The sequence below is a fragment of the Vicugna pacos genome, chromosome 16 (genome assembly GCF_048564905.1).
Source record: "Vicugna pacos chromosome 16, VicPac4, whole genome shotgun sequence".
In the NCBI taxonomy this organism is placed as follows: Eukaryota; Metazoa; Chordata; class Mammalia; order Artiodactyla; family Camelidae; genus Vicugna; species Vicugna pacos.
This window is the reverse complement of record NC_133002.1, coordinates 6,189,119-6,215,710: the sequence shown is the minus strand read 5'-3', so window position 1 is coordinate 6,215,710 and position 26,592 is coordinate 6,189,119. Positions and strand designations below refer to the sequence as shown.

Here is a 26,592-nt window from a genome sequence, read left to right as displayed (position 1 = left end):
AGAGGTTATCCTCTGCCCTTGGAACTATGGGACTATGAGCGATGGATCCTAAAAAGCCCCTTCCCCTGTTCTGCAGGCGCAGTCCAGCCTGTAGGTCTGGGTGAGCCTCCTGCATCCTTCCTTCCTCCCGGGCGCCCCGGGAAGACGCAGGTGGAAACTCCGATAGTGCTGAAAGGTTCCCAGCTTCCTTCCCGGGCCAGGCCAGGGTGGAAAAATACTTCTTTCTCTTGGCGGCTCTGTCAGCACCTTCCTAACTTGGCGTGGGAGACTCCTGCCACCGCCGCGCTGACCTCCTCTGCAGAGCCCAGTCCCTGGCCCTGGGAACCGCTGTGTCCTGGAGCTGCGAATAAACCAGAAATCAGTGGGCCCGAAGGACACGCGGCTCCAACTATCCATCCAGCTGCAGACCAAGCTTTGCTTTCCACTCTTAGAAAGGAGGCCCTGCAATCCTAATTCTGCCCCGAAAGTGGAGGCACTTTGGTATCCCGGGTTTAAACAGAGGAGCGTGGCCCAGGTGTCCAGCTCCCCGGCGGCTTAGCCAGGCTGGGTGCTGGTGCAGCCCGGCTGCTGGGGGAGCTCAACTTTGGCTACTTCCTTTAGTCGGTGCCTCCTCCCAAGGGTTCTCCAGGCCTCCTTACCCCTCGCCTACGCTCTCGCGGCCCGCAGTTCTGAAATCCAAACCATCAAACCCGGCTGGTAAGGGCCTGGGGTCTGCAGACCCGTAACTCAGGTAGAACCAAATGAAGCCCCCCCCAATCCACCCTCACCCCACCTAACACGCCCCTTCCCCCAGGTCACCGCATCCTTCCCCCTGAGTTCAGTTTCTCCTCCGCCCGACTGGCTTTCCTGGCCCACTGCCTACCTCGGTTGAGACGCCTCGGAGGGTCTCCACTCTTCGTGTCCTCCTCCATCTCTTGCTTCCAAGAGCACCCCAACTTCCCCCAGCTCTCACCTGAACCCCTGAAGCGCAGTTTCTGCTTCTCTCCGGACTAGAGCCGGACCCGCGCTGGTGGAAAAGTCCCGGAGCCTTCCACTCTAGGCTGCAAGCTACTTGTTTAACAAGTCCAAAGGTCAGCTAAAGTTTGGCTGATAAACAGAACCAGTACAAGAAGGTCTTCAGCCCCCCGGCGTGAGTACAATGGACCCTGGCAGCCCCGCTCCCGGCCCAGGTCTCCAGCTCTCCCCGTCTGCCCCTCATGCTTTCCCTCTCTCGGTTTTCCCCCCTCCCCACGCCCATTTGCATCTTGCCGAAAGCCGGGCCCTCCCCACTAATTTGCATGTCTTATATGGCCTAATGGTGGCGATCATGGCAAGTTAGAAGTTTTCTGACTCCTCTCGGAGGAGACTCCGGGACCCCGGGGAGTAACAGGTGTCTGGAAGCTGAAGGGTGGGGGGGTTCCTGCACTTGGGGGTTCGCTTGTGAGACTCCCCTCCACCCTCTTCTCTCGCACCCACCCACCCCCTCACCCCCTTCTTTTTCTGTCCTTGGAAAATGGTGTCCAAGCTCACGTCGCTCCAGCAAGAACTCCTGAGCGCCCTGCTGAGCTCCGGGGTCACCAAGGAGGTGCTGGTCCAGGCCTTGGAGGAGCTACTACCATCCCCGAGTTTCGGGGTGAAGTTGGAGACGCTGCCCCTGTCCCCTGGGAGCGGGGCAGAGCCGGACACCAAGCCAGTCTTCCACACTCTCACGAACGGCCACGCCAAGGGCCGCTTATCCGGGGACGAGGGCTCCGAGGACGGGGACGACTATGACACCCCTCCCATCCTCAAGGAGCTGCAAGCGCTCAATACCGAGGAGGCGGCGGAGCAGCGGGCGGAGGTGGACCGGATGCTCAGGTAGGCGCGGATCGAGGTGCGGAGTGTGTGCCGGAGCCCGGGGAGCCCCAGGCCTTGTGCCTGAGCGACACTGAGCGCGACCACTCTTGCCAAGTCTGTTTCCCACTAGAGAAGTCCCCCGGGGGGGTGCTCCCTTCTCTCCCAACACCTGGACCCCTCCCAGTCCCTCTACCGGACGGCCCGAGCCCCGAAGCTTCATGATTCCCTGCCCAGGCCAGCGCCCCGGACCCGTGGGGCCCTCCCGGCCGCGCTGGGTCTTAGCCTAGGAGAACTCGAGCTGCGGAGCTCTTGGCTCCGAGGTTTGCCTACGCGGTTGAAGGTGCAAGTGGGTGCAGTGAAACCGCGGCGAGTCCCAGGAGCCAAGGCTCGGGCCCGCAACAGCCCCAGGCCAAGCATTTCTCGCGGACGCAGCCTCTGCGGTCCTCCCGGGAAAACGCAGGCCGGCCTGAGGCACGGCGCCCTGCCCTGCCGTACTTTGCAAAGAGCCTGGCGGCACCCGGGCCGGGACTGGGGGCGCGAGTTCTCTGGTGGGCACTCCCATCTGCAGCGCCCGTGCAAGGCCTGAGAATTATCCGGAATCCCCAAAGCCCGTTTAGAATGGAGAAAGGAAATGTTTGCACGTTGTCGGGTCAGGGTGGACCCGCAAGGGGCAAAAGAAACCATATATCTAAGCAAGCGAGGGGTAAATGCGACCAAGACCCCATTTCGCCGAGGATTTGGTCGGAGAAAGGAGGGCGTTTCCGGATCTCACAGCCGACACCCCGGCGTCCCCGGGGATTCCAGGCAGGCTGGCCGGTGGTCTGTCTCCCGGCCCGGGGTCGTTTGCTAAGCCTTCCCGACCGGCCTAGAGCTTTGACAGCTGGTTACTAATTATCCAAGGAGCCGAGCGGTTGCCTTAGACCGCACGTCGCTCCCGGCCACTCTGCTTTAGGGCCGAGCCCCTCGCTTGGTCTCGGACACTTGAGAGCCGCCGGCTCAAGACAGAGCCAGAAGCGAAGTCGCGTCGGGGACTCGGGCAGCCTGGGTCGCACGCCCGCGGCGGCAGTTTGGTCTGGGATATGACCTTGCATTTGAATTTGCTACCTGGGGACCTGGCGGCTTACTCTCTAGCAAAAACAATCGGGGGAATTTCTAGGTTTTTTTTTTTTTTAACTTCCCGAAAGTATTTTGCTACAGTTCGCAGGTTTGAGGTTCTTCCCTCGCGGTTTCCCCCAGTGGCGGCGGTTTCTCCCCCGCCGGGGTTAGGGTGCAGGAAGGTGAGAGGAGTCGAAAGGGGAGCGGCTGGGGCGCCGGGGCGGCCCGCAGGTTGACTCGGGCCTGGAGGACCAGCCAATCTCTCGCCGCCCGCCGCCCGCCGCCCGCCACCGGGGCCCGCGAGGCCTAGGCCCATCCGCCTTGGCCGCAGGCGCCCGCATTCCAGCGGGGTTTTGGAAGGACCTGGGAAACCCGAGGCAACCTGGGGCGCCTCTCGGGCCCCCAGCCCCGCGCCAGGTTGGACGCGGCAGAGATGTAATATAAACTGCAGCACGTGGAGTTAGGGTGTTATTAATTTATTTCTATAAATCATCAACAGAAAGATACACAATAAGTCGTGATTAGGTTGAACGGAGAGGCGGGTTATTCATTGGCGAAGTTGTAAACGCAGCTTCGAGGGGGAAGGAAAGCAGGACGCGGACCCGGGGCTTCTCGCGCGACCCGGCCTTCCCAGCCGAGGCCCGGCGCCGGACCCAGGCTGCCCCCGTGCAGCCCACGCCGCAAGGCCGGCCGCCGGAGAGCCAGGCCCGGCCCGGGGTGATGGACCTCCGCGCTCTTCCCTGCGCAGAGACCCGGGCTCCAGGGGGCGGGGAGCGAAGCCAGGGGGCCCAAGACCCCCGCTGGGGGCGGGGGACGCAGGAAAGACCCCAAGGTTCCTCTCCCTTTCCCTAGCGGATGCAGCCTTCCCTCCCCCACCACCGGGAGTGGTCGGACTTGATTAAAGTCATTTTTCAAGAAATCGCTAGCGGCCCCCAGGTCACGGCACAGTCGGCTCCTGTGCGCCAGACGCACGCACTCCCTTTTTGGCCCACCCTGCTCCCCTAAGGTGGAAAGAGAAGAACAAGACAAGTCACTCTGGGAAGCGCCTGTCCGCTCTTTCCATCTCCTGGAAGAGGGAGGCGAGAAAGGAAGGTCCCCGGCGGCTGGCGTCCGGTGGCGTTCGGGAAAATCGGTTGCTCCTCAAGAAGCCGGGGATGAGGCTTCTTAACGAAGAAGCGCGGCAGTCTGTGCTGGGGTCCGGGGCTTCTCCGCTCGTGGGCGGCCAAGGCATTGTTTGGGAAGGATCGCGCTGGACTGGCAAGGCGGACGCCGAGCTCGGACGTTTGACACCTGCGCCCTGAGCACAATGCCCGCGCGCGCCTCTCCGGATCTGTGCTTATCCGGGTTGGGAACCCCTGATCACGGGCTGCATTTTCAAATTCAGACACATAATCCGCCCTCTGGGCTCTACCCGGTGAGGACAAGAGAATTATGTGGTCAGAGCTGTAAAGGTGTAACTGCGCCATCTTACTCCCGACTCTAGTCCTTTGATGCGGGCTGAAAGGTTGGCTATCGTGTGTAAGGGTTTCCTGGCTGTTTTTTTTTTCTTTTTCTAAACCTTCCCAGTTGTTAAGCTAATTCACTCTTTCCACGAACTCATTCGCTTTTAGAACATTACACTATTACGTTAGGTTTCTTAGACACACGAAACGGACACAAGAAATTTAAACAAAACCCCCCAAGTCAAAGAATCTGTTGAAGCAGTATTAACTTTTAAAATCCACTTTTTCTAACTTTCGAAGCTATTGTTCGTATCCTTTGAAAGTGTTTTTCCACCCTAGAAATATCTGTGGAAATATGTGCCAGAAATAAGCTTTTAAATGAGCGTTGGTGTTTACCTGGGTAGGTTCAAAATATTACATTATTTTCTTACTCAAGGCGAATTCTCCAGGTTTGAAACTGAGACGCAGTTCCTTATTTTTTGTTCCTGTTGTTACTTGATTACGTGGTATTACTTGAAAGTACCTTTCTACATACTTGAGAAGTGTGTTAAGCTGTATATAGTTACTCTGAGAAGTTTGCATTTCTCAAAAACATCTCTACTCAAGCCTGTGTTTTCACAGACTTGATATCAAAGACTTGCTAAACTGATCACAATTTTTCAAATGCCTATGAAAATCTCAGTTTAATTACTAGATTTTTAAAAACTCATTAAACAAAATTAATTTTATTTGACATAAACATCATTTAGAAATAAATCAGTTATTTCATTTGCAACACTGTATCTGTTTTGGCCTCTGCTTTACAGCAGTTTTTATTGTTACCTCTGAAACTAATTTTTCCCATCTTTTTTTCATGTTCTATTAGTCTATCATGTACATCAACATACAGTAAAGACGTGCTGGGTTTAAGTTAAATATGTAGCTGCATTAAACAAATAGTTTATGTGGATGTCTTGCCTCTTGCCTACGTTTGTTCTATACTGTGCGCTGTTTTCTTAATTTTTGTTTTCAATTATATCTCTCACTTTTAAGCCACCTATGCAATAAGCAAGAAAACAGATTGGCAAAGTTGAAAACATCTTGAATAAATCCAAAGACACTAATACGTTGTTCTAAAGAAGCTTTTTGCACGACCTGTGTCTATGAGAAATGGAAAGTTATAAGCAAGTCCTTATTCCAAGCTTGACACTTATGAGAAAGATTAACTTCCAGATACGCTTACCCTATCGGAGGAGAAATGTAAGAATACAGGAAAACACGGCATTTGAGATCGTTAATATGTTAGCCAGAAACCGAAATTATTTCTCTTCCGGTTGCTCTTATTTGGAAAGCAGGGCTGTGAAGTTTTTTTTTTTTTTTTTTTCACTTTACTTGCCTCACCTCAGGGGCAGGAATTCTTCAGCCCCGGGAAGGAATGCCATTGTATTTATTAAAACTTTTCTAGGACTCTAAAAACTGTTTAACATTTGGCTGAGACATCCTCCTTGTTTCTCAGAAGGTGGACACCAATGTTTTACTCCTATTTTATAAGACAAGAAACTGAGACACTCACTCAGAAGGAGAATAATGTGGGAGCGGTCCAGGTGGATTTAGAAACGAATGCTGCCCCCTATCATTGTAGGATCAGCCAGCCCAGCCCTAAGCTCATGGCATCTCCACTATCCAGTGGGCCTCTTGCTATTTAAGTCTCTCACATTCCAGGAAAGTAGAGGAAAGCAAAATTAAACGAAACTTCTCCTTCTGTTTTGCCAGAGAGAATGCTGGTAATACTTTCCCATTCCTGAAGTTGGGAAGTCATCTTCCTCTTTGTCCTCCTAATCTCAGATGAAAGAGATGGCATGTTCTCTATAGGAGCTTTCATCTCTTCTTATGTTTAGGTTTTAGTTTAGCCTCGCATCTCTGCCAAGAATGTAACTTGGACAGGAGGAGAAATAGGTAGAGGTCAGAGTTTTGCAGGGAGTCCAAGTCAAACCTCTAGAAAGAGAATATTTCTCCCCAGACATCTTCCACCAGCATCCTAACCATCTGCTTATCTGTCTAGCGAGGACCCTTGGAGGGCTGCCAAAATGATCAAGGGCTACATGCAGCAACATAACATCCCCCAGAGGGAGGTGGTCGATGTCACCGGTCTGAACCAGTCACACCTCTCCCAGCATCTCAACAAGGGCACCCCGATGAAAACCCAGAAGCGGGCTGCCCTGTACACCTGGTACGTCCGAAAGCAACGGGAGATCCTCCGACGTAAGTGCTTTAATCCTGCCTCTGCCTCAACCCGAAGTGACCTTTGCCCCAACCCTGACCCCTGTGGGATGCCTCAGTTTCCTCTTCATCACCAAGGTCTGCATAGCATTTGGCAGGTGTAAGGGAGCTGGCAAGTGGATTTGGCCTTCAGAGGTGCTGTACAGTAGGTTGGCTTCTATCATTTTCTTCTCCCACGGTCTCTTAGCACCCAGCCAGTTGCTCTGACGAGCCCTTCAGTGTGTGCAGCGCACTTTGAATTTTTCGGTCCCTGCTTCCAGCATCTTTCTCTTTAAAATCAAGTAGGTAACAGTGGAATATCACCCCCAAAGTTAGCCAAGCAGCTCCACTTGGTACATGACCACAGATCAGAGTTTCCAAGGAAGACATTTAATAGCAATCAGTAATATTGATCACGATTATTTTTTTCCTTCCCTCTGAAAAAAGTATAAAAAATTGGAAGCCTTTGTGTATATAGCTACATTCGGTACCTGACCCTGTGATCTGAGGGGAGTGGAGGGTACATCTGAGTTCTAAAGCAATTTGAGATGCTTAGTCGCATTTACCAAAATCGGTAGAGTTTTGAGGCCTCAGTTGGTGAGCCTGTGGAAGGAAGAAGCTGCTACTGGCTAAGGCAGGACACAGGAGAAGTGTCTGCATTTGCAGCTCCGACCCATTGATTCTTGTCATTCTCTTCCTCGTCCCCAAATTTCCTTTCTGTCCCAAGATGTCTTCTATTCAATAACATTGAGAGATTTTTGTTTTAAAGTCTAGGGAAGTTTGAGCTGCATTTAAATGACAAGAGTATCAGTGACCTACTTTTTTTTTTAATTTTAGGAAAGTATACTGTTACATTATACTTGAATTATTTCAATCCAGCCCTTTTCCTAGGAAAATTTTGTATGAGTTTTTGCCATTCCCTCATGCTATCCTCTGGGCTGTGGCTTCCCTGTCCTTGTCAAGATATGAGTTTCCACCACTTTCTGGGTTGGGCTTTTTTCCCCTCTCACCGGATGGCCACTTTTGAAAGTCACTCTTGTTTTCTGTCACACACTGCCCTGAAGTGATTGTTTCAGTGTTTATTGTCTCAATGTCTGTGGGCTGGAAGGACCTTCAAGGTGGAAGGAAAGAGTTGAGGCATTCATCTCGTATTGTGGTGATTGTTCTTTTGTTGGAAGCATTAGATGGGTAGGTTTAGAAGAAGGAAAATGAGAGATCTTTGCTGTTGAGGGGAACAAGCCCGTTTTAAACTCTGGGTTGATCCACCATCCATGACTAGGTCTTTAAGAATTTGTGTGTCTGACATGAAGCAACTCCCTGTAATTCCTGGAAAGCCCAAGAAACATTTCAGGAGCCATTGTCTCCAAAGGCCAGAGAACCCTTGGGACCCACCCTCACTCCAACCCAAGCCTCATGAAGCATCTCCAGTTTGAGCTGCTTCTCTGTGTTCCATGGGCTTTCCCTCAGAAAAGGAGAGAGTGGCAGGAAAGGCCAGTTGGAAGCCTCTAAAAAGACAGAAGTCCCAGAAAGTTTCTCAAGATGCTTGGGAAGGGTCATTTTACAAAAATGTATGACAGTTTCTGCAAGGGATTTTTAAATTATTGTTATCATCGTTTAAAAGTCCCATGAGACACAAAGCTTCAGAGGCATCCCTTCATTCTGTAAATATTATACAAACATCTATGAGGTTCCAGGCACTTGCTGGGCTGTGAGATACACAGGTTCTTTTCTCCAGGGACATACAACCTAATGAGGGAGATGAGATGTTTGAGTAAATAATGACAGCTGCTTTCTAAGAGTTGTTATAAATATATACACAAGGGGCAGCAGAGGAATTGCTAAATTGCCTAGAGACATCACAGGGGGCTTCCTAGAGGAGGTGACATTTGAACCAATTTTTTTTTTTGCTTATTCTTATGCATGCTCTTTTTTTTTTTAAATTGGAGTACAGTCAATTACAATGTGTTAATTTCTGGTGTACAGCACAATGAACCAATTCTTGAAGGATGACTACAAGACAGGAAAGCATGGGATAAAAATTAGAAAGTGAGATGAATTGAAAAAGGGACACAAATGAATGTGGTGGTTGGCAGGGGAAAGAGCAGAGAGAATAAAAAAAGATGACACATGACAACAAATTTTCTTGAGAAACTAGAAATAATAAATGGTAATAATCACGTGCCCGTCTACACAGATAGACTCTCCTTGTCCAGGCTGGCTCCTGAGCCTGTAAAGAATTTGCTGAAGCCAACTTCTCTGAGTTAATTTTTACGGACAATGAACATTTTCTGTGTGCCCCCACCCCGCCCTTACAGTAATCTAGAAGGAAATGGAGTAGAGTTGGTGGTGGGTAGAGGACGTGTGGGAGCCTAGTCCTTCAAAAATTGAGCTGCTGGGGTCTTGAGGTAGTAGAGCTTAGATGACTCTGAGAACCTGCCGGCAAGTCAGCCCGGCTAATCCGGGAATGTGCTGGGTTCTGGATGCCAAGCAGGCTGCTGCTTCCTCAGGGGGCAGCCAGAGGCAGCCCCCCACATTTGGGCAGCTGTGAGTGTGCGTCACACCCACCACAGACAAACGTCAGGGGTCACTTCCATTACCTCCCCCTCAGTCCGATTTGAAGATTTTGTGGGCGGGTTGTTTGGGTTTTGTTTTTAGCTAACTGGTTACTGGTTATGAGTTTAGTGTCCACAGGCTGGGTTTATATCGTGGCTCCTGCCCCAAGTCCATGTGACTTCAACCAGTCTGAACCTCATTTTCACCGTCTGTAGAATGGAGATAACAATACTTCTCACCCAGTGAGGTTGTGAGAATTAAATGAAGGGATACATTTGGAGGACTTTGTACGACACCTCACCATAGAAATGGTCCAATAAATGTTCACTGTGAAGACGTTTGTTCACATTAAATGAAGAACCTCAGATTTTGGCTGTCACTCAGGATAACGCCACAGAGCCACAGGGAGGAGAGGAGACACTGAGACAGACACCCACTGAGCAGGGGACTTCCTTCTCCCCCTCTGATTGTCCCTAAAGTCACTGCATTTAGATGGCTGCTGTGAAGACCAAATAATACAGGCAGTGTGAAAGCACTCTGACAAGTGTAACCTGCATAGGAATTTGGGTGGTCGCCGACATCATCATCTTCCTGACTTGGGGCAGATGTTCTAAAAGACTCCTCAATGCGCTTAGTGTTTCACCCAGTTCCATTCCACAGGCAGAGAAGCCAAGGGACCAGGAATTAAGTATCTTGGCTGAGACCCCACATTATCTCATTGAGTCAGTGACTTCCTGCCAGTAAACTTGGCAGAGACCCCCACCGGTATCTAAAGGAATTGTTGGGAACCAGTGAGAACAGAGCCCTAAGTGGCCTGAGAATCACCCAAAGTGGGTGGGGCCCAAATTAAACGCCCCACTGACACATTCAGTCCACCGACTCGGGAGCTGGCTCGTGAACTTGGCCGGTCAGCAACTGGCTAAACAAAGCCGAGCACCAGCAGCAGCTGGGGTCCTAAGTCCAGGCTGGTCAGGGGCCCTCTGCTCCTTGTGATGGGCCAAAATGGAAATGGACCATTAGATGGTAGTCAGTGCCCCATGGCTGGAGGCAGAGGGGCCGGAAGGCCACGTGGTAGCGTTGTGGAGGGGATTCAGGCACCAAGTAGTGGCCTGACTTTGGACCTTGAGGATTTTCCAAGACCTGCAGGAGTAACTCCAGGAACTGAGAAAGAAAAACATCAAGGTCCAGAACACGGGGCCCAGGAGTTAGGAAATGAATCTGTTATGTGTCCTTGCTCAGCCGGGTGCTCGGCCTCCTTGCTTGTTCATCTGTAACACGGAATTAACCATCCCGATGAACCCTGCTTCATGCAGATGCGAGGAAGAGGACAGCGAGGCTGCTTCTGCCATAAGCAAATATCAAATCTCGTTGCAGCCAGAGGCCAGGGGCGAGCTGCTGTCTTTCATTCATTCAACCAGGATATATCGAGGGTCACAGTGTGCCTGGGTCCTGGGAATTGGACACACAGGGAGCAAATGCCATCTCATTTACTTTCTCCAACTCATAAACACCACTCCTAGCAAGGTCCTGAGTTTGCCTGTTGTCTTCTGCGTTTGTCATCTTTTAAATGGGCGGGTAGGGCTGTAAGACCTTTCCCTTTTGGGCTGTTTCCATCATAAATGACCCCAGACACACACACACACACACACACACACACACACACACACACACACACACTGCCTTTGGAATTATCCGAGGTCTAACGAGCTTATTCTTTTTCTAATACAAAAGTTTAATTATATTTCTTTCAAAGCAGCAGTCAAAAGGTTTTGGGTTTGGAGTTCTGCTCTGAGCATAACATTATAATGTTAATCCTTGGTACCTAGGAGGAGAGTGTGGAGGGGTGGAGAGGGCTCTTTTCAGTCTCTGAACATGTTGTCTAAGTGCCAGTTGTACCTTTGAGCCTTTTCCCCCTTAGACCTGAGACTTGGTTGAACGCGTCTCCTTGCTGTCAAAACCCCAGACTTTGGGATTCAGAATGTTGCTTCACGTCTGAGCACCAGTGAGCCAATGAAAAAATAATAATCATAAATTGTCCTGAAAACAATGGCTGGCCACGTTTGAGCTCCTCCAAAGAAAGGAAAGGGGTGGCTTTGGTGGAACAAACTGAGGTGGGCCCACCCCGCCAACCCCCTACTGCAGTAATGGCAGATCCCACCACTTAGGGGAGAGGAATAAAGCTGTTTTTGTCCGTCTGTCTATCTGTCTGTCTGCTGAGTGAAGCCTCCAGACTCTATCAAATCTACTCCTTTCTCTTTTCAGAATTCAACCAGACAGTCCAGAGTTCTGGAAATTTGACAGACAAAAGCAGTCAGGATCAGCTGCTGTTTCTCTTTCCAGAGTTCAGTCAACAGAGCCAGGGGCCTGGGCAGTCCGATGACGTCTGCTCTGAGCCCACCAACAAGAAGATGCGTCGCAACCGGTTCAAATGGGGGCCCGCATCCCAGCAAATCTTGTACCAGGCCTACGACCGGCAAAAGAACCCCAGCAAGGAAGAGAGGGAGGCCTTAGTGGAGGAGTGCAACAGGTAACACCACCAGAAGCTCCCTCGAGCAGGCGGGCCAGCACCCGGACCGAGCTCCATCCCCTCAGTCCTGGAAAATTGAGATGCTAGTTATCCAGATAAGTGTGGCTACAGCAGGGTTTCCCAAGGCGTGTTCCACGGAACCCTCATTTCTAGTCATTAAGAAATCAGCTTGAGAAACATCATGTGCCTACTTCCTCTGAGGGTGTCACGACAGACATTAATATGTTAAAGGCTCTGAGAAGTCCTGCAGTCAAGAAACTCCACGTTGTTGAGTTGGTTGTTAACCGCGGGATGTTTTTCTGCGGCATACCCCTATGAACTGTTACCCCCGGGAATGCTGGAGATTGTTGGTCTAAAATACGATGCCAATGAACTGAGAATCATGTGTTTGACCTCCCTATAGATCAGGGAAATTCTGTCCCTCAGCCACAGACTGGCTTTGGCCTTGACCAAATGTTGTCTACCCACCGGTTCAGAAGGAAAGTTAGCAGGGGAACAGGAACTGGCCAGATCTTCCGTCCGCTCTGCCCACACCGATTAGCCTTCTTTTGGTATCTTAATGATGTGGAATTTTAAAGAAAACTATTAGACATCCTTGAGATATCTTTTTGCTTCATTCCTGTCCCCTCCCGCCCTGACTCTAACATTGACTTTCTGAAAAAAATCTGCTCTTTGCTCCGGTTTAGACCTGTGCTCTCTCTCTGTCTCTGGGCTGGACCAGGTCTGGCAGTGGGAGGATACAGCCAGGGAGGTCTGGCTCGGGTGTGGGGAGGCAGAACGCTCTGCCTGTATGTGTCACAGAGTCCTGTGCTTTGCTCCGTCCCCCTGCCAGTGAGAGGGGGGTCAGAGTCTCTCTCTCACATCTGGCATCGGGGTTTCATCAGTGACGATAAACCCAGAGACTAGCCTCCTCTACAGGTCGCCCAGCCTGCCCCTCGGAGGGATTTCTGCTGTGTGAATAAGGGATCTGGCTTCCCTGGTACCCTTGTAGGGTGTCAAACCCTGGAAGACCAGAAGTCCTTTCAGGGTGCTTTCAGGGGTTTAGCAGAGCCAGCCAAGGGGCTTGCCTTTTGTAGGCTGGGAAGAAAAGCCACATGAGGAGGTGTCAGGAGGCCCACTGGGACTGTCCCCCTGAGCTGCCTGCCCCTTGGCTTCCCCTCTTCTTGTCAAGGGCCCCCCAGAGGCTAAGCCCCTGACTTCCGGGGCAGTGGAGCCTGCTCTGCACCTGTGTTCCACCCGACTCCAGCCATCTCATCAGATAACCACGCCAGCTGGCCTTTTCTCAGGATGGGACTTTTCCCCAGGCTCCCATCCACCCTCCACCTCTTCACCCTCCTCCCCTAGGCCCCTGGGATTGAGTGTCTGAGGCCAAACGCCAGCAGCAGCACCCCTGACCCTCGCCCTCATTCACTGTCTCCCCTCCATCCATCCTCAGGGCAGAATGTTTGCAGCGAGGCGTCTCCCCCTCCAAAGCCCACGGCCTGGGCTCCAACCTGGTCACCGAGGTCCGCGTCTACAACTGGTTTGCAAACCGCAGGAAGGAGGAGGCGTTCCGGCAGAAGCTGGCCATGGACGCCTACAGCTCCAACCAGACGCACAGCCTCAACACCCTGCTCGCCCATGGCTCCCCCCACCACCAGCCCAGCGCCTCGCCTCCAAACAAGCTGTCAGGTAAGCAGGGCCCCTCCCCGCGGGTCTCAAGATTTCTCAGTGGACGAAACGCTTTGAACGTGGGCCTAGGGCTGGCCGCCCCTCCTGTTGCTGGAATAGTCTCGTGAAAACAGCATGCGGCTGTGGCCAGGGAGCCCTTCGCCCCATCCTTCCCTCGTCTCCGCTCTCTGCCTGTGTGGTTGCTGACTCAGTGGCTCAGAGCCGCCACCAGATGAGACGGAGAAGGCTGCCTGTTTGGTATGCCGTCTCTACACTGCAGGCAGACCCTCCATGCCATCCGTGTGCCTCCTCAGGGCTCTGGCCCACTGCAGCAGGAGGAGCCCTGGGCCTCTGTTTGTTGGTGTCTGTGCTCCGCCAGAATTGAGGGGTGGGGGTTGGGGTCTGTCACTTGAGATTTTTGTAGTGGTGAGTTGGCCCGAATTGGTTGAGTACCTACTGTGTGCTGCTGTGGGATATGGGCTTGTCAGGATGGGATCCTATGCCTTCCTGGTGAGAAAGCAGCCCCATATGCTGAAGGCTGTGTCAGTCTTCCCCCGGGGCTTAGTTCTTCAAGAGAGCCGGCTTCCCGGAATGGATGTGCTTCCTGAGGTTGGTTTGCTGTCTGTGTAGACAAAGTGTGACGTGGTCTCCTGCCAGCTCTGGGGAAGGGCTTGCAGAAGGAGAGCAGGCACCATTTCTAACTTGGTGGGGGATGGTTCTGAAACTGCTTTCCCCCTTACCTGCTGGTTGCCCTTGTGATGGGAGAGGCCTGCGATCTAGGAGCTGACCTGTGTCTTGGGGACAGGCTCAGAGCCACCAGCTGGGCAGTCTCCAAGCATTTGTTCCAGGCCATGCCCTCCTCCCCTAGCAGGACCTCTTCAAGTGTCTCTGGGAGCCCGAGACTGTTCAGCATGAAACCTAGGCCAGGGACGGGAGCTTTTCTGTGTCCTACTCCCACCGAAGAGAAGGGCTTAGCCACAGGAGAGAAAGTTTGGGTTACTCTTGAGAGGCGGAGGAGCCTCCAGATGAAAACACTGGCCTGATGGCCAAGAAACGTAGCCCCTTCGCAGAAATTCAAAGCAGTGGCTGACGCTGGGAAAGGCAGGGGTGCTTGCCGCCTGCCTGAAGGAATCCGCGGAGCTGGATCTGGGAGCTCCTGGGGGCGTGGCTGGGGCAAGGGGCGTTATGGAGAAGACAATGGCTATTGTGCTGGGACCTGTGATCTCCACACCAAAGTCAGGGAGCCTGCAGGCCAAACAAAGGCCCAGCAGCTTTCTGACAAGCTGGGGTTGTGGTGAGGTCACCACGGGGTCGTTGGCTTAGGCGTTCTGCATAGTGACAGGAGAGCCAGAGAGGTGGGGCTGGAGGGACAGGGACAGGTACTGGGCACTGGGCGGTGGGGGGCGGGAAACGCAGCCCAGAGTCCCCTCCAATCAGTCTGAGAAGGCATGTCCCACTGGCAGTGGGTTTTCTAGGGACCCTGGGAAGCGCGACCTTTTTGAAAAAATCATAAAGTATTAGAACTGGGAGGGACTTCAAAGAAAAACTGAGGCCCAGAAAGAGATAGTACTTTCTGAGTTAACCCAGAGCAATGGGAGCAGAATAAGGACCAGAAGCCAGGCCGCCAGTTCCCAACCTGGACTGGCCTCGGCTCAGACACGTGTTGAGTCCTGGCACCTCGCTAGTGATGGAGACACACATCCCTGCCCTCAGGGGCTTGCTGTCTAGTTGGGAAGATGTCGTGCTGGCATGGAGTCCCCAGAACCAGCTGGGGATCAGGGTTATCTTTGGGGCTTTTGTGTGTCTTTCCGCAGAGAAACTGCTGTAGAATACAAATTATTGTGGAGCAATAATATGGCACACTGTATATGTTCAGTGGCTACCTTCCCCTCCCCCTTAATTTTCACTCAGCGTTCATCAAGATAGTCTTTGTCCACGCCCAAGGACAATTATCTAGATTTAGTTGTTTTTGTTGTTTTTCAATTGAAGTGTAGTTGATTTACAATGTTGAACACAATATTGAACACTAACGAGTTTCTGGTGTACAGTATAGTGATTCGGTTATACATACATAGATTCTATTTCATATTTTTTCGTTATAGGTTATTACAAGATATTGAATGTGGGTCCCTGTGCTGTACAGTAGGATTTTATTATTTATCTATTTTATACACAGTAATTTGTATCTGCTAATCCCAAGTTCCTAATTTATCTCCCCGCCTCTTTCCCCTTTGGTAAACCAAAAGTTTGTTTCCTATGTCTGTGAGTCTCTTTCTGTTTTGTAAATAAGTTCATTTGTGTCATTTTTTTTTTTCTTATCCTGGTTCTAACCGGCCAGGTTAATTCCCAGGACTGCACTGTGGACAATTCAGATAACTTCTCTGAGGAGTTTCCTGTCTGTAAAATGGAGAAATAGTACCCACCTCATCAGGCCCCTATGAGGACTAAATGAGAGAGGGTGTAAACACTGTCTTTCTCAAGAAACCATAACTACTTGTCTTCCTAAGAGGCAGGGAGATGTTCTGACCTTGGGACTGGGGTGCAGGATGCGAGCACCAGGCCGTATTCCCCTTTCAGGCTGCCGGGGCGGGCAGCACGGGCTCCTGGGGAGGCCCCTGGGGCCGGGCAGACAGCAGGCTTAAAGCCCAGATCTTAGGAAAGACTTCAGCCTGCACTTCTCACTGTATACTTCCCATCACGGTCCCCACAACCCGGCTCTGGTCTCTGACCAAGCTCCAGGTTACCAGCAACCTCTGAGGCCAAGCTGGGGAGATGAGGTCCCCAGCCCCCAAACCCCCACTCTCTCCTCACTTTCCCCTCCAAACACCAGCCTCGCATCCAGGAGGACTGGAGGCACCTTCGGGACACATCTTTCCCTCAACCCCTCTTCCTGGACAGGAGAGCATCCCTTCTGTACCTGAGCCCCTTCCCTCCCCGCCACACTTACGGCGCTGTGGCCCACTTGCCCACGGTGACCACAGTGTGACCCTGGTCCTGGAATGTCCGGCACAAAAGGAGTGGCAGGAGGAGCACTTTGCCTCTGTCAGCGGCTGATTGGTTACAAGGTGCCCTCCAAACACACTGTCAGCAGAATCAGCTGTTTTCAGCGTTGCCCCTCCCGGCTTTACAATCACACGCCAGCATGCAGCCCGGGGTTGTCATGGCTTTGTCTCCCTCATGCATGCTTAATTGACAATTAAGTTGGGGCTTTGAACCAGCCTGGCTGCCGCTGACGGGCCTTCATCTTTCCAGTGAGTGTCACAGGGGCAGCCTTTGTTTGCTCTTCTCGGGGGCCCGGAGTTACTGTAGCAGGCTGTGGACAGCCATTTATCTTCAGCCGGGAAGGCCTTTATCCACACCCCCCCATCCCAGCTCTCGCCAGCAGGAGCTGTCCCTGGTTATAGGCCTTGTGACAGCCCATTCTGAGGCCATTGAGCTGGCCCGGAGTGATGGCCCAGACCTCCATTCTGGAGCGGAATCAAGAGAAAGGCCCCCAAAAGGTCAGAGAGCAGGGCTGTGGCACGGAAGCGGGCTGGTTGGAGACTGGTGCCTGTATTGATCAGCCCGAGGAGGAGGAGGAAGTTGGCGTGGGTTGGAAACAGGGCTAGCCTTGGCCCGAGCCCTAGGATCAACTGCACCATCTGTGGTGGCCTTGTGTGTGGTACCCTTTGCTCCAGTCTGTGGGGAACTCACCCAACCACCTCCGACAAACTCACCTGGCTGCCTTGCGACAGCAAGGGCAGGGCAGAGGTCTTCACCAGCTTTCACTCACCCCACCCCCACATCACGTCCTCCCTCTTGTATCATCTTGTGAGAAGGAGATGAAGGCTCATTCTCCTGGAAAGAAAGTGAGGGACAGGGGCATCCTAGAACAAGCCCTCCCAGCATAACCTTTGGATACCCTGAGCCACATAGCCTCTTTACCCAAGAGGAGACGTTTATTTCTCTGGCTGCTTATTCCTCCCTCCCTTCAAATTCTATTCCTTTCTCTCCAAGCCCAGAGGATGTGACTGCCCCCATGGTCAGATCGGAGCTTGAGAACCTGAGAATCCTGTCTCCTGCCTCCCACTCTGCCCCTTTTACATCTCCTCCTAACTTGCCTGCAGAAATCTAACCCTGGGTCTTCGACAAACCCAGCTCTCGGCCAGGATACCCACGTGGTTGCTGTGGTTTTCCCTGATGCTGAAATCTGCAGGACCCAAGGAAATCTCAAAAGTGCCCAGTTGTGACTAAATTTGAATAATCATAGCAGCTGGTGCTGATTGAGTACTTCCTGGGTACCAGGCCCTGGGCTGAGTACACGCATCATCTTATTGAATCCTCACAACTTTGTAGGGTAGAAACCATCCATATCCTCACCCCCATTTTACAATCAAGGAAGGTGAGATGTTTAGAGTGTAAGTAATTTGCCCAGGTTCATATAGTTCGTAAGTGTCAGAGACAGGTTTGGAGCTGTTATGTACCCTCGCGCTCTCTCTCTTTTTTAAATGCAGATGCCAAGAACTTTCAGGCATGGAAACCAACACACAGGCACACAAAATCCTCCCCCAGGTCCTTCCTGCCCCACATTTTTACTGTTCCCCTCTGAATGACAAAGTGGCTTTGGGAGAACATGGCGGAGGAGGTGGGATGAGGGTGGGGGTCTCGCAGTCTGGCTAGTTTACCACTTCCCCCTCCCCACGCCACTCCACCCACTCTTGCCCCTGACCAAGGTGGACTCTGTGCCCTGCCCAGGGAGGGAATCAAAGCCCCCTCTTTCAAGACCCCATCCCCAACTGGGTGGGGATTTGAACTGCCCTTGCAGTCAGCACTGTCTGGGACACTAAATGCCTTAACAGCTTAATGGGGCTTCTGAGACAGTGCAGGCACCTCGGCTCACCTCTGGAGCCCTGCCCGCTCCCTGGGCAGCGGCCGAGTGGAGGGGGTTTATGAGGGCAGTTGTAAAAATATTCATCTCCACAGCAAAGTTCCCCATAGTAAATAAGCCCCATTGTCCCTAAGTAGTAGATTCTTTCAGTTCAGAAGAGAAGCAGATCCTGCCTTGAGTCATTTGCTATTTTCAAAAACACATTTACACTGACTTGGAGCTCTGCGGTGGCCGAGGCTCCAGTCTTCTCCTCGGAGGGACTTTATCTGCCTGCCATTTTATCTGTTGAATTCGAAGGTCATTTTATCTTGCGGGTACCACCCCATCGGCTGCCACTAGATTGGGGAAGACAATCAGGATATTAATGAGATTAAGAGATCCAGCCTTCAGAGCATTCTGCTGGCAGCCTCCGCCTGATAGTGGACCAAGCCTGGTCTGCATACAAAGAAGCTGGGTTGCCTGGGCTGGGGGTGCTCCAGCCTCCTCACAAAGGGGCCGAGGAGATACTGGAGTTCTATCACCGGAGGCAGCCCTCCCTGCATGCCTAATCCGCCTGGAGGACCCTTAGAGAATTCAAGGACTCCTTGCTGCCTCCCATCAGCTCTGAGGAGGAAGGAGGCTGCCTGCAAGCAAGCACATTGCCCCAGCCTGAAGGTTCTGGGAGAAGTGCCCTTGGAGTCTTTTTGTTGAAGGTTTGATGGAAACTGACAAGAGCTGGGAGAGAATTGAGTACCAAAGGTGCAGAAAGAGAGACAGAGAACTAGGCAAGGGTCTTTGAAGCTGACTGCTTGATGGGAATGCCGCAAAATCAAAGACAAATGAGGAGGGGGGGAAACATATATAGATAAATATATACATGAAACATAGCCCCAAAATAAAGTCAAATGCATTCAATCATGGTTATCCTAGCTGCTCATAAGAACTCTAGGATCAGGGTTGGCAAATTTTCTATAAAGAGGCAGACAGTGACTATTTTAGGCTTTTCAGGCCATGCTGTCTCAGTCACAGCCACTCCACTCTGCCTTTGGAGGACAAAAGCAGCCAGAGACCATACGTTAAAAAAATGGACCTGGCTGTCTTCTAATCAACTTTATTTATGGGGATTGAAATGTGAATTTCCTGTAATTTTCACATCTCACAAAATATTCTTTATAATTTTGGGGGGGTAATTAGGTTTATTTATTTATTTCCTTTTTTTTAGAGGAGGTACTGGGGATTGAACCCAGTACCTCGTATGTGCTAAGCATGTGCTCTGCCACTTTGAGCTCTACCCTTCCCTCCCTTTTTAATTTTTAAAAATCATTTTAAAATGTCAAAACCATTCTGAGCTCAGGGTTCATACAAAAACAGGCTGCTTTGGCCTGCAGACCACAGTTTGCTGACCCCCTGCTATAGGACAATGGTTCCTACACCTTGCCACACCTTAGAATCAGCTGGGGCACTTCTAAAAATCCCAGTGCCTAGGCTGTGCCACAGATATCTGACCATCAATAACACCAACATTTAAAACACTGAAGATACTCTAGGGATATGCTTTTATAAATCCAGCGGGCATAGCAACAAAATCATGGGCTATGGAAGTCGACCTAAATTCCAACCTCAGCTTGGCCACTTATTAGCTATGTGACCCTGAGCAAGCCTCTGGGGTCTCTGAGCCTCAGTTTCTCCATGCATAAAATGGGGACACCCACTCACGTAGATGCTGGAAGAATTAAGTGAGATAATATATGGAAAGCACCCCAGATGTAGCAAGCTTGCATAAATCATTTCCTTGCAGAGCCTTGATTTTGGGTTTCTTTTTCCCCTTTCTCTCTGTCCATCTTGGAGGTTTCTTTCAATCCTGATTTGTAGGGAACTTGAGTAGTTCCACTTGATACTCGTCTTGGCGTTTGCAGCAGACTCAGGCTGGCTCCTTGTAGGACACTGAGTCCGAGGCAGGCAATCCTTCTTCCAGGAAGGACTGCTCTGTCCATCTGTAAGGTATCTGCAGTGCTTTAGGCTTTCTGCGCAAATCTGCGAAACAGTGAGAGAAAGCCGGGAAGAACCACGGATGCGGGGAGACGGGGCGGGTCATGACCACGTAGCACGAGGTCACGTACATAAGATGACCCTGAATTTCCTGTACCTAATAAGACATCTCTCTCCTTTAATTAAAGGAGGCGTGAGTACCCCTGTTTGCTGGTAATTAGCCCTGGGAACCTGCCAATTAGAGGGGGTGTGGTATTTTCCTGGTGGAGGCCAAATCTGAGAAGCTTAATGGGTGTTTTTCTTAAGAAGGAGGCTCCCCCAAACGTCAGGCCAAAGGGCAGTGAGAAGGTGGGTGAATGAACTTCCTGCAGTGAACTCAGCTGTTCCCAAGGGCTGATTTTCTGGAAGCGACATTCCTCTACCTGTGAGCAGGCATCTGCTTAAGATCCCTCCCCATTACCCTCTGTTCTGGCTTCAGCAGCCCCATCCAAACACACCTGTGTGAGTTTCAGCCACTGGGGAGTCGACCAGTGAGGCTCAGCCTCTCCAGGGCCTTCAGGAAGTCAAGAAATTTCTTGATGTGTCTTGGGAGGACGTATGCCCTCCCAAGTTAGAGACACACCATGCAGATGATCTTCAGTGTTTAATAACTTTCCCAGAGGAAGTTCACATCCCGGTCACAGGTGGTGCCTTGTCAGGGACCACCCTCAGATGGCTGTGTCTGGGTAGCCAGGGGCAGCACCCAAAACAGGCTTGGGCTTGAATTGTGGTTCTGCCACCATCTGGCGGTGTGACCTCAAACAAGTGACTTAACCTCTTTGAGCTTCTGTTTCTTCATCTACAAAATAAGGGTTATCATTCCTATCTCCTTCAGGCTATTGTGATCAAACACCTGCGCCCAGCACAGTGCCTGACCAGGAAGGAGTCATCAGGTTGACTCAGGAACCCTCAGGGTGTCGAGAGAGAGGAAGAGCTTTGGTTCTCCCTGGGTTCTGGATGAGGCTGTGGTTTGCAGTTGCGTCTTCAAAGAGTTTCCCTTTTTATGAACCCTGCTTGTCATCTGAGACATCAGAAACAATGAAACCCAAGTATTGGCAAGACCTGTGGTTCTCAATTCTCCTTCCGAGGCCACGTAAAAGGCATCCGGGGAGCTCATTCAAAATACCCATGTCTTGTAGCAAGGGGAGGTTGGTATAGCTCAGTGGCAGAGGACGTGCTTATCATGCATGAGGTCCTGGTTCAATCCCCATTACCTCCATTAAAGAAATACCCCATCCACACCTCTGAGAATCAGAATTTGGAACAAGGGGTCAGGCACAAGAAGTTTCAACAAACTCCCTAAGTGATTTGGGTGTATAATCAGGGCTGGGCATCGCCAGGCTGGCTAGAACAAGGCTAGAGTCTGAAGGCGCTGGCGATAGTCCTGATGGAGCCCTGCTGAAACAGAAGCGGTGAGGCAGCCCAGGTGAGGGCCCGGGACTATGATTCAGGAGACCGGAGACACTAGTGAGCAGGGGTGACCTTGGGTCAATCACTTCACGTCTTAGAGATCTGACAAATGAGACCTTTCAGCTCTGGCACGTTATTATTTGGAGAGTGTGTGTAGCATCGAATCCCCAGAACCCAGGGCTCTGCTGTTTGAAGTAGAGAGAGGGAGCTTTGCCATTGTGATATTTTATTGTTCAGCTCATCATCTGTCTCTCTCCCTCCCGTGCTCCCTCACTCCCTCGCTCCTTCCCCATTTCGGGAACTGCGTGCTGTTAGAAGCCTTCCACCTTTATTAGGGACCATTAGAGCTTTACAGCACCAGCAGATTGGGTGGGGCCAGTCACAATAAACAGATTTATAATGGGTATAAACGAGACACCTATAACTGCTGGAGGTTAACGCTTTCAGGGTCTTTGAGTGGCAGCCCGCCTGCCCATGCCTTCTGGCCCTGCCCGCTGCAGGGTGCCTCTTCCCCCTCGGCACCTGTCGGATTGGGCTGGCGATGAAGCCATTGCTCAGCAAGGATGGAAAACCTCTGGACAACATTTCCCATTTGTGTAACATCAGTTTGCACGGTGGGCACGAAACTGATGCTTAATTTATGTCCCGGTGTCTTAAGGATGGAAACAGAAATGAGCCTTCTTCTCTTTCTTCTTGAGAACCCTGCCGCCGGGTGGAGCATAGGGTTTGCATCCTTACCTGCCAAAAAAAAGAAACAAACCAAGTGTCTTATTCTCACCACGAAGAAGGTAGTTTTCCGAAGTCTCTAAAAATCTAGCTCACCGAGTACGTATTCCGAGTGGTAGAAATATGGACTATACCCTCATCGGAGCCCAAGTTTGCCTTCTGTCTCCGTGCCTGGCACATGGTAGACCTTCCATATGTTTGTGGAATGACAGTGTCTCTTATCGAGTGCTTCCTGTCCAAAAGCTTAATGCATAAATCCCCTGTTTTATAAGTCTGCTACTCACTTTCAAACTGAATGGAATTAGTTTCATTCCGCAGAACTTACATGCATGTTATTTTTTAAATTTTCTAGAAACAAGGTCATCTAGCTCCACTTCCATTAATACAGCTTAACTAAAGCGTACCATTCACCAAAAAAAGCCTTCAGTGCTAAATGCTAGCAAGAAGCTTTCAAAGGGCATAGTATTCTTTCTCCCTGATGGCCCACTAACTCCGTTTCTACTGGTTTAGCATATTAGTTCAGTTTAGATTACTAGTTGATTAGTTCAACTAGTTTAGTTTGTTTTCTAATCTCTTACCAGCATCTCTTAGGCAAGAAAAGAGCAAGAATTCCTCTTCCTGAATTTCTCTTGAGCAACTGAGGTCTAGAAAAGGGATTGGATCGATTGCAAATCAGTCATCTGGAGAGACGGGAAGGAGACTGCTCAGCTCCAGGCAGCCACCAGGTCTCTGGGGGTTACTGGTGCTCCTGGTCGATGGAAGCCAGTAATCATCTCCCTTCCAGGGTCTTGGTGCCCAACACCTGCTACTCCGTGGGACCAGCCTCCATGAGCCTGCCGGGTGATCAGAGACCATCTGTCATGATGATGGTGATGATGATGATGATGGTGATGACGAGGCCGGGTCTGGCCAGGCAAGCTCCCGTAACGAGGCAGCTCTGACACTTGCCAGGCCTCAAACGATCTTCTCCCTGGCTGTCACTTCCCAGTAGGGTCCTGCTTATGAATAGGTTGCTGGGGAAAATGTCTCTCTTCTAAGGCAATTTTATTAGCCCTTCGGTCACAATACAGATGTCTGTTTATGGGCCCTCACTTTTATGTGGACACCCAGTGGCTCAGTCTGCTGATGGCTTTACAGCCTTCCCGTTACCCCGGCTCACTAGAGCATCATCATTCTCGTCCCCTGAGCCTCAGGGCCTTTGTTGCAGCCACATTACCCCTGCCCGTAAAGGCAGCCTCTCAGAAAAGACACCCCAGGAGTCAGACTGCAGCAGGGCTCTGTCTGCCCCCACAGCCTTGAGACCTAACGATGTCCACCGTTAACCCTTCTTAGTTTTACCCTAGATTCCTTTGGAGAAAAAGGCATTTGAGCTACTCATGCGGCTATGGTAAAGCCCCATTCATTGATCCCTCTGACCTCCCAAATCAACCCGAGGGGCCTAAAACTGGGTTCTAACATGGCAAGTCTAAATTTGGGGGGCCCCACCAGCAGCCCAAAACTTTTAGAAATGGTCAGTCTGTGCTAATGGAGGTGCCCATTTCACCCCTGCTTTAAGTCACCCTAGGCCATGGGTCTATACTTAGGCCTCAAGAGGCAGGGAAAGGTAGGTTCCCTGCAGGCAACTCACTGACCCTTTTCACACTGAATAAAGCACTGTCCAAGGTCTCCAACATGAAAAGAAAATCCTGCCGCATCATACTTACTCATCAGCACACCCACTTTGCGCCCTCCGACGTGAAATGTATCAATGCTGTCTCTTCATTGGATTCTGTTTTAATCTCTTTCTCCTCTCTCCTTCTCTCTTACTCCCCCTTCTTCCTCCTTCAAAATACATGCCTCCCATTAGCCTCAGAAAACACGGGAGATTTACAGGATAAATTATACCACTGTCACATCTCCCCTGCTCGGTCAGAGTTGAAGTGCAGGTCATTCATTCATTCGTCACTCACTGTTATGGGGCACAGAGCATAGTCTAGGCTCTGTGTAAGGTGCTGAGGAGATGATGGAGAAGACAGATAAGGTCCTGCCCTCGTGGGGCTTACATTCCAGTGGGAGATGCAGTCACGAAACAAGAAAACAAAAATCATTTCTAACTATGAGTGTATCACGATGGGAGGCTCAGAACATCTGGAGTCAATGTGGGGCTCAGTGAGGGAGAGGAGTCCACTGTGGAATCCCTCTGCTTTGCTGGGAGACCCTTAGCTAGAGGTAGTGAAAATGACTTCCTCAGCGTTCTGCCCTGTCAAATGGGCCAAGTCAATGCCCTGTCACATGTGGGAGGACTTACGTTCTCTGGGGTCGGCCTGATTCCTTTAACCTGCAGCGGCATCTCCAGGGTGGAGAGTTCATTGCCAACCTTGCAGTGTTGGCCTGCAGAAAATGGATGTCTGCTACGGACCAGGGGTGGTGGCCGAGGTGGGCCTTGTGGGGGGGACAGGCTGCCCTCTCCCAGGTGTGCAATTTTCTCAGGGACCCATTCGCTTTGCCTGTTCTCAGCCAAGTCGCTTTTGCTGGAAGACTTTTTTTTTTTCCTTTTCTTGGTTACATTTGCTTTGATTTTTATAAGAAAACCAGTTTGTGGGCTTCCCTTAAGTATCACTCAACTTTTACTCCTTGAGTTCAAGAATGTTTACCGTCCCTGCAGGCCTGTCTGTGTTTCTCCTCTTATGAATTGGGCTCCGAACTAAGCCACCTTGGGAGAAAGAGATCTGGAATTGAAACCAGCCCAGTGTTTAAATTGCTTTCATCTTGCAGCAGATTTTTCCTCCCCAGTTTTCAGATTTTTCGTCTCCTATACTCCTTGCAAACATTCATCTTTCTCCTTGGAGAGAAGGAAATGTGGGTAAGAACTGGTAATGGTCCTGTGTGACCAATGAGGGAGCTGAGGCAGCAATGCCAGCTCATTTTTCAGTTTTCATTTTGGAGTTTGCAGTTTCAAGCAGGGAAAATGGTTCGCATTCTTTTATCCCAATGAATATCTTGGAAGGTCGCCAGACTGAATCATTTGTATCTCTGCCTTTTGCCTCAAGAACGTGACTCCTCTTGGGGAAAGGGGGAGTGGGGTTATAAGGATGCGGTGCTGGGCCCATCAAGACTGGCCCGATTCCTCCCGGCCCCCTTCCCGTTCTGCAGCTCTGTGCTTTGGCTTCATAGGAAAGACAGCTCTGTCTGCTTATAATTGATGGACATGGTTGTTTCCTTTTTGGAAGAGCTCTCTCCTCTGCATGCTCCCTCCTGCCTGATTTTAAATTCCCCGTTTCTAGACCCTGCCGGGCTGGGCTGAGCTCTGCATGAGGTTAGGAACACAGGGGAAGAATGTGTGTGACAGAGCCCTGGCCGGTTGTGTAATGTTTACTCTGTTGGTGGCTGGGACGCTCACTCGAGCTGGCAGAGGTCCACCGGCCAGAGGAACATTCCTGCATTATCAGGGATGGGAGATTGGCTTTGAAATGTCAAGGGTGAAAGGCATCCCACCAGATTCTGGGTGCAGCTCACAGACCCCAGTGAAAGGGAACCCCAGGCTTCAGTGTCAGAGGCCACGTGGGGGCAAGCAGAGCCTCCTGGAGCCCGGGAGCCCCCTCTCACCTCTTTGCTTCTTTCTCATAGAGCAATTCTGATCATGCTTTTCAGGCTAATGTTGGTCTTGTTTGCCCAGCATTTTCTCCCAGGAAAACCCAGTGTTTCTCTCACCTTATTTATATATATATATATGTATATGGAATTTATTCTAGATTTTATATATATTTTTATATGTGTGTGTTTATATATGTACATGGAATCTAGCTCATTTTTTTCCCTTTTTTTTTTTAATAGAGGTACTGGGGATGGTACCTAGGACCTCGTGGATGCTAAGCACGCGCTCTACCACTGAGCTACGCCCACCGCCCCACCCCCCCACACCTTATTTTATTCATTCATCATTCTGGCTTCTGGGGGAGGGAGGTCTTTATACCCCTTTTATAGACATAAATGCCAAGGATCAGAAGTCGACTGGCCCAGAATCATCAGAGCTAAGGGGAAGAGACAGACAGAGGGAGTATGAGTTTGAAGTGTCTTGACACCAGTGCCCAGTAGATTTCTGGAATCATGGAAATGGGGTCTCAGCTGGTGTCTGAAGCTTGCAGAGAGCTGGATTAGATACCCAGGGCGCTATGGGCTGTCGTTCTAAGCCCACAAAGCACAAGTTTCTGAAAAGTTCCTGTGGTTAATTACAGCCTGGGCAGCTCTTCTCCGGGGTCCTCCTGGAAGGCAGTGGCGTCTTT

At 50.9% G+C, this 26,592-nt stretch overlaps 1 protein-coding gene across 1 annotated transcript in view; it reads left to right on the top strand.

Annotated features, from left to right (window-relative positions):
• The first annotated feature begins 1,492 nt into the window (after positions 1 to 1,492).
• HNF1B (HNF1 homeobox B) overlaps positions 1,493 to 26,592 on the top strand; it is a 51,832-nt gene continuing 26,732 nt past the window's right edge. Inside the window, exons 1-4 of the mRNA XM_006213329.4 lie at positions 1,493 to 1,836; positions 6,394 to 6,593; positions 11,406 to 11,670; positions 13,106 to 13,341. Of these exons, the coding sequence (XP_006213391.1) occupies positions 1,493 to 1,836; positions 6,394 to 6,593; positions 11,406 to 11,670; positions 13,106 to 13,341 (1,045 nt within the window). The remainder of the gene's footprint in view (positions 1,837 to 6,393; positions 6,594 to 11,405; positions 11,671 to 13,105; positions 13,342 to 26,592) is intronic.